This window comes from Amblyomma mixtum, chromosome 1, assembly GCF_055824585.1.
Source record: "Amblyomma mixtum isolate Tamu chromosome 1, ASM5582458v1, whole genome shotgun sequence".
Taxonomy (NCBI): Eukaryota; Metazoa; Arthropoda; class Arachnida; order Ixodida; family Ixodidae; genus Amblyomma; species Amblyomma mixtum.
The window spans coordinates 88495386-88503227 of NC_143012.1; the positions used below are offsets into that span (position 1 = coordinate 88495386).

General features: G+C 52.9%; 1 protein-coding gene across 1 annotated transcript; it reads right to left on the reverse strand.

The window, feature by feature from the left end:
* Nucleotides 1-223: 223 nt before the first annotated feature.
* On the reverse strand, nucleotides 224-7395 carry LOC149367143 (uncharacterized). The gene is made up of 6 exons (XM_089572773.1): nucleotides 7386-7395; nucleotides 3261-3789; nucleotides 1682-3140; nucleotides 1047-1438; nucleotides 735-929; nucleotides 224-647 (listed from the first exon to the last, which is right to left on the reverse strand). The coding sequence occupies exons 1-6, from the start codon at nucleotides 7393-7395 to the stop codon at nucleotides 224-226; spliced, it is 3009 nt and encodes a 1002-aa protein (XP_089428899.1).
* Between the last annotated feature and the right edge of the window lie 447 nt (nucleotides 7396-7842).

Below are 7842 nucleotides of genomic sequence, written 5' to 3' on the forward strand. Positions count from 1 at the left end.
ATTCACGGGGCTTCGTTCACCGCAATTTGTGAAGGGTTTGAGCGTTCAGCTCATTCCTAACTGACAACGATTCCGGTTTGCCTTTCTCAATCTAACCCCGTATGCACATGGGAGCGCCGATGCAGAAAGAGCACGGCCCCACATAAACTGGCAAAATTGTTTCTTCTTGAGAACTCTTGCAAAGAATAGCACAAAGACTAAGAGCAAGCCACGTTCGTTCTTTTCAGAAGAAACTTAGGGAATTAAACTGCTCCTTGGCAGGGCAGTCATTCTCGTCGGAGCCGTCCGGGCAGTCCTTTCGGTGGTCACAGCGAGAGTGGCGAGGAATACAAAGGCGTCCAGAAGCACATGCAAACTCGTCACCCGAGCAGCCACGGCTACCTTTTGCGCCGCAGTTCATCTCGTCGCTGCGATCATTGCAGTCGTATCGGCCGTCACACTTCCACTGCTTCGAAATGCACGTGCCGTTGTCGCAGCTGAAGTAATTCCCTTTACATTCCAGCGCCATCTTTCGGCAGGAGTCCGGTTCGTCGGAGCCGTCCTCGCAGTCTTTGTGTCCGTCGCAGAAGCGCGTTTTGTTGATGCAAACGATGGATCCGTTTCGCGAGACGCATCCGAACTGCTTGTGAGGGCACGCCGCCGTCCTCGTGCAATTCTGCTCGTCCGACCCACCTGAGCAGTCATGGTACCCGCCCTTGCAGGAGGACTTACCCCCCTGACAGAGCATACGGAATGTACAGTTCTGCTCGTCCGAACCATCTGAGCAATCGAGGTCACCGTCGCACTGCCACACTTTCTTGATGCACCGTCTCTTGTGTTTGCACGCGAACTCATCTTTCCCGCAGCTGACTACTGGACAGTTCTGCTCGTCCGAACCGTCTGAGCAATCGCGGTCACCGTCGCACTGCCACATTTTCTGGATGCACCGGCTCTTGTCTTTGCACGCGAGCTCATCTTTCCTGCAGCGTAATGCGGTACAGTTCTGCTCGTCCGAGCCGTCTGAGCAGTCGGGCACACCGTTGCAGAGCTTCCATTTGGAGATGCACTGGCTGTTGTCTTTGCACGCCAACTCGTTGTCCGTACAGCGGATTTTCGAAGAACAATTCTGCTCGTCCCAACCGTCCGAACAGTCTCGGTAGCCGTCGCAGAGCATATTTTCCACGATGCAGTTGCTGTTGTCTTTGCACGGAAACTGAAATTTTCCACAGCGTAATCCGGATGTACAGTCCTGCTCGTCCGAGCCGTCTGAACAGTCGCGGTAACCATCGCAGCGCCAAGCGCCTTTAATGCAGCGGCCGTTGTCCACGCATGTGAACTTATCGTGCGAACATTTCTTTAGAGAGGTGCAGTTCTGCTCGTCCGACCAATCTGAGCAATCGGGGTCACCGTCGCACCACCAATTTTTGTCGACGCACTCGGATTTGTCTTTGCAGGGGATCTCAAATGCCCGACAGGATGCACAGTTCTTTTCGTCTGAGCCATCTGAGCAGTCGAGTTTACCGTCGCAGCGCGAGTCGGGATCAATGCACAACGAGCCGTTGTCGCACACGAACTCACCTTTGGAACATCTATGTACGGAGGTGCAATTCTCGTCCCACCCATCTGAGCAGTCGGGTATGCCGTTGCACAGGTCCGATTTATAGATGCATTCCATGCTGTCTTCGCACGGTAGCTGCCAAACCGAACAGCGCGGTCGGTATCTGCAGTTCCGCTCGTCCGAGCCGTCCAAGCAGTCGCGAGTGCCGTCGCAGCGCCAAAGGTAGTTAAGGCAGCGGCCATTGTCGCACCTGAACTCATGTTTCGAACATTTGGTTGGAATTTCACAACCCTGCTCGTCCGACCCATCTAAGCAGTCACGTTCGCCGTCGCAAAGCCAATCTTCCCTGATGCAATTGCTGTTGTCTTTACAGATGAAATCATCGCGGAGTCTACAGTTCAACCCGTATCTACAGTTGTCCTCGTCCGAGCCGTCTATGCAGTCACGATCACCGTCGCATCGCCAATACATGTTAATGCAGCGGCGCTTGTCCGCGCACATGAAATGAGGCCAGTTACAAATCGGTAATGAAGTGCAATTCTGCTCGTCCGACCCATCTGAGCAGTCGCGATCACCGTCGCACAGCGAAGTTTTCGAGATGCACTTGCTATTGTCTTTGCACGGCAGCATACCATCCTCACAGCGTATCCGAGACGTACAGTTCTCCTCGTCCCAACCGTCTGAGCAGTCTCGGTAACCGTCACACAGCATATTTTCCATGATGCAGCTGCTGTTGTCTTTGCATGGGAAACTAAATTTTCCACAGCGTAGTCCGGATTTACAGTCCCTCTCGTCCGAGCCGTCTGAACAGTCGCGGTAACCATCGCAGCGCCAAGCGCCTTTAATGCAGCGGCCGTTGTCCTCGCACGTGAACTTACCGTGCGAACATTTCCTTAGGGAGGTGCAATTCCGCTCGTCCGACCAATCTGAGCAGTCTGGGTCACCGTCGCACCACCAATTTTCCCTGATGCACTTGCTGTTGTCTCTGCATCGGATCTCACCTACCCTACATAGTGCACAGTTCTCCTCGTCCGAGCCGCCATAGCAGTCGCGTTTACCGTCGCAGCGCCGGTTGTCATTAATGCACTTGCCATCTGGACACATGAAGAGACCTTTCGAACATCGCGTCATGGGAGTGCAGTGCTTCTCGTCCCACCCATTTGAGCAGTCGTGTTTGCCGTCGCAGAGCAAATCTTTATAGATGCATTCCGGGGTGTCTTTGCACGGCAACTTGCTTCCCTCGCAACGCATTCGGAATGTACAGTTCTGCTCGTCCGAGCCGTCTAAGCAGTCGCGAGTACCGTCGCAGCGCCAATAGTAGTTGAGGCAGCGGCCGTTGTCGCACCTGAACTCATGTTGCGAACATTCCCTTAGAGATGTGCAATTAAGCTCGTCCGACCAATCTAAGCAGTCGCGGTCCCCGTCACACAGATAAGTTTTAGAGATGCATTTGCTATTGTCTTTGCACTGGAACTCATCTCTCTCACAGGGATAGAGGGATGTACAGTTCTGCTCGTCCGAGCCGTCTAAGCAGTCGCGCTCACCGTCGCAGCGCCAGTAGTGGTGAATGCAGCGACCGTTGTCCACGCACGTGAATTCATCTGTCGCGCACTTCATTACGGAGCAGTTCTGCTCGTCCCACCCATCTTTGCAGTCGCGGTCAGCGTCGCACAGCCAACGGGTGTCGAGACAATTGCTGTTGTCGTAGCACGGGATATCTGAGTCGTCACACAGTATTCGGATTGTACAGTCCTGCTCGTCCGAGCCGTCTAAGCAGTCGCGAGTTCCGTCGCACATCCAATTTTTCTTGATGCATTTGCTGTAATCTTTGCAAGGTAGCGTTCCTGCCACACAGCTTAGTTTCGCTGTACAGTTCCTCTCGTCCGATCCGTCGGCGCAGTCCCGCTCACCGTCACATCGCAGCGTGGCCGGAATGCATGGCCCAACTTCTCTGCACATGTACTCGCCTTCATAACACGTCGTCATGTTGGTGCAGATATATTCGTCCGACCCGTCGCTGCAGTGCTTCGTTCCGTCACAGACATGCGCCCAGGCGACGCACTGGTATAGTACCCTGCACTCGAACTGCTTCCCTGTGCAGTGGGGAAAGATTTGGGCAGCGCTTGGAACGACATGTGAAGTTCCAGATGCGAGGATGGCGGTCAGGAATAGCAGTGTCGAAGTAAACCGGAGGGATGTTGAAACCGCCCACAGCTCAGCTTTCATGATGTTCACGATGCAATGCCCACCAACTGCGGGGAAAATACAAAGGTCAAGTTCAGAAAATCATGCGAATGAAGAGTACTCACGCGTTGAGGTCCCTGGTCGAATTCTCCCCGGCCTGCGCTGATATGTGGCTCAACGAAGTGGCTGCTTCTGTATGGGACTGAATGTGCTGATGGCTGTTCTCTTTGTGGCTAATGCTTAATCCCTCTGGCGAGGGCGAGGAATGCCATCAAAAGGGATCTGAGATGTGCATTTCTTTATGAACCTAATCCTGATAAACGTCGGCACTTGAGATAACCGGCTGATCAAAGGCCGTTAGCCGGGCACGTATTTTTGATCTGCCGCCCCAGCAGGAAGTCGTACGGTTCAGGCGGATATGGAACGAGCCTCGCGCCGGAAGTGTCCGCTTTTCAATTTCTTCAACGCTGAATGAAGATCCTGTTCTTGACAGCGGTCGGGCGGTAGCTCATCGAAACAATTCTTTATATCTGCGCCAAATTCCACTGTAATTATAATATTATCGAGTTGGACGATATTGTACGACATGTATTTCGGTGTGGTGCTGAGGAGGAAGACGAAGACTTTGTTCTCACGGGAACGCTGCCATTTTATTTGCCATTTTTATTTGAGGCTAAGCAACCAACGTTGCCTTCACGTCTGTGTAGATTTTTCGTGATTTGTGCCGTAACCAGGAGGCGCCGGTCCCTTTTCCACACGGCGATGGAAGTCGAGGCTCAAGGGCCTCCCATGAAACTGGGTGGTTGGCAGCGGCCGTCCACAGAAAACGCCCCTAGAACGTTATGATGGCAGCATCCAGGCCACCGCTGTTGCTGGGCCGCTAGTGATGACTCCTCAATCGGCGATGGGTTCGTATGGGTCCTCATTAAGAAGGGCAATAGGAAACCGCGGCGACGTGGACAGTCGTTCGCATCAAGCAAGGCTCTGATCGTCACGGCGCGAGGTCCCCCAACACGCACACTCTTGTTTGTGGAAGAGACGCCAAAAGACAACCTCAGCCTCCTTAACAGACAAGCCACGTCCATGTTCCTTGAAGACCTCGGCCCTGGAGGGATTAAAGACGTCAGAGTACACCTCTACGATAACATAATCGTCATCGATGCAACGGTGTGGAGCGCACTGCAAAGTTTGACCAGCGTAAACAAACTCGACAGCATTGCGTGCGATCTCATGTCCTCCAAGACAACGGAACAAAAGCCAGCGTCATATACAACGACGACAAGGCGATCGCTGACGTTGATGATTTCTCTATCTTTATCAAGTCAACGTTCAACAGCATTTCATTAATGCAAGTTCAACGACTTCCGAAAACTAAATGTGTCAAGCTAACCTTGAAGAGCGACTGCATAACATCGTATGTGAAAGCTGGGCATTTCATACACCTGGTTCAGCCTTTCGTGCGCGAGTGCGCGAAAGACAGCAGAGGAACGCGCTTCACGACTCGAAAAGCGTCGCAGATAACGCAATTGACCAGAATTAGCCAGAGCTAAACAACGCCTAATTTTTTCTCCTCCGCCTGCTCTTCGAGCAAAAGTTCACGGAGGTGAACCAAGGGCTTTCAGATAGCGAGGCAAACACGTTACCGATTAGCCCCAAAACCGCGTTGCTTCTTGGCGAATAAAGGAATAAAGGAGAACCTAGAGTATGCGCAACCCTACGACTTTACGCTAATGGGTAGGTGTGTCACTAGATCGGGAGGAAAAATATAAAATATAAAATTAAATTTTCCGCTCTCAAAGCACCTAAACAGTCTCAAGTGCCTCCGTACTTTTTCTCTCTGACCGCCTAGTGGCTGTAAATTTCTTGCGTATATTTTTTAATTCATGACAACCGAGTAGTCAGCTGTGGGTTTACCTTATTTTGGCAGAACAATAGCTGAATCAGCAAAACATAAAAATGCTGTCAACTGAACTGCAACACGGGCACAAATCAGCCAAATGGTGCTCTGCAGTTGCTTTGGATCGCAGCCAGGTGAAAAGCAATCTTTGATATTTCTGCAAGCGTAAAGGTTGTTTTTAACCGCTAACATTCAGAAAAATTTTGATTCTGCTCCGTGCCCTCGGGTAACAATGTCCGCGCTCAGCCCTGCAAAGTGCGTCCGCGATGGTGAAAAAGTTGTTCTCGGGCATCAACCCCCTTTCCTCCATATGAGATTTAAGAGGCCCTACACACGGGTGAGACAACAAGAATAACACGCATGTTCTCCTAACAGGTTCCGTTCCTTCAGCGGGCGTACCTCCTGCTTGCACAAACGGTAATCGAAAAAAGCTACTAAGCGCAGTTTCCGCTCCGTCGCAAGATTAAGGTTCCCTGGCACGAGCATTATACGGGGCGTCTTGACGACTGAGGGGACACGAGGGCCGACGTATCGCGAGTGGAAATAAATTATCCGAGAAAGCGTAACATGATCGTGCTCGGGCTCCGAACCTGCGTCGTCCGCTACGCACGCGGCCCCAAGGGCCGCAGACAAATCCTCGCTCGGCGACAGGGAGCGCTTGTGTTGGTTAGAAAAAAAAAGAAAAAGCCACGCCACAGTTTAGTATTATACGGGCGTTCCCGTCGATGGCGAGAGACGCTGAATAACGTTTCCCGTTTGAGGAATAAATAAATGTGTATAACACGGGGACAGTTCGGTGAAGGCTGAGCACAGAGGAGCCGGAAGACGTACGTAACAGCGACGAAGGTAAATAGGGCTTTCAATATTGGAGAACAGAAACACAAGAAATGACATTTGGAAGTGGGGGATGGAGGCAGGAGGGAGTGGATATGCGTGGTGGTGGTGGAAAGCATTTATATACAGATACACTTAAAGAGGTTATGTACGAGCTGTCCCAGAGGGGGCCAGCCCTTAGAAGGTCTAGGTGGAGGTCCCTAGTTTGGGACCCCAGTGGCGTTGGCCGCCGCCCTGGATCGCGCGACCAAGGCCCGTTCGGCTTGCAGGTCAGAGCAGCCGAGCAGGGTCGCCTCCCAGTCCTCCCGGGTTAGGTTGGGGTGAGGGGGGATAGCAGGGTTGGAGCGGCAGGCCCACACCATGTGGTAGATATCCGAAGACTTCTCCGCACAGTGAGCACAGCTGCCCGAGAAAGAAGGGTCGATGTGTTTGAGAGCTGCCGGGCACAGCAAAGTATTAGTATACAGGTGAAGGAGAAGCCGCTCCTCCGCCTTTGAGGGGCCTTTACACGGGCGGGGATAAAGACCATGGCCAAATTGATAAAGTAAAACAATGTCTTTTAAGGTGGAAGCTGGAGCGAATTCGAGTTCCTGATCTTCGGGGTCGGAGTGGAATGTCCGGTGAGAGAGCGCGCGGGCGGCGGCGTCAGCTGCCTCATTTTCCTCAAGGCCCATGCGAGCGGGAGCTCAAACGATACGCCGGTGAGCGGTGTCTCCGATGTAGACGCTGTTGTGGAGAATGCGGTAGGCTAGGTACGGTACCCAGCCCTGCTCGACGTTCCGACAGGACCATCGCGAGTCCGCAATAATTGTTTTTGAAGTCGGATCAAATGCAGCCAACGCAATGGCGACCTCCTCCGCGTGTGTTATGTCACGGGCTCGGAAAGTAAGGCCGTTCACTGTTTTGGAGTGGTGCACGACTGCGGCCTCGTACCATCCCCCATGGTGGGGGCCTGAGGCATCCACGTAGAATACGCCGGGTTTCGATCCATAGTGGCGGGCCAGGGCTTCCGCCCGCGCCAGGCGCCGGCCATTATGGTCCTCACGGTTCATGTTCGCGGGAAGAGGGCGCATCTCCACTGGGATGGAATACGTACGCGCTCTTCCATGAGAGTGGTATGTTGGATGTGTAGTCGGGCAAGGAGGCGGCGACCCGACGATGTCTTCGAGAGACGTGTGTATTGGTTGGTCAAGTGGGCTTCCCGGAGCTCCCGAAATGTGTTCACCACTAGCCCCAGGAGGCGATTGTTGGAGGTGGTCACGGGGAGGCCCAGAGCCCGCTAAATAATTTTGCGGAGGATGACTTCGAGTGAATTCTCGTCTTGCTTCCGCAGGTGGAAGTCGAATATAGAATTCGTCTGGTTACAAATGCATGCGCCAGCCGCAAGGCG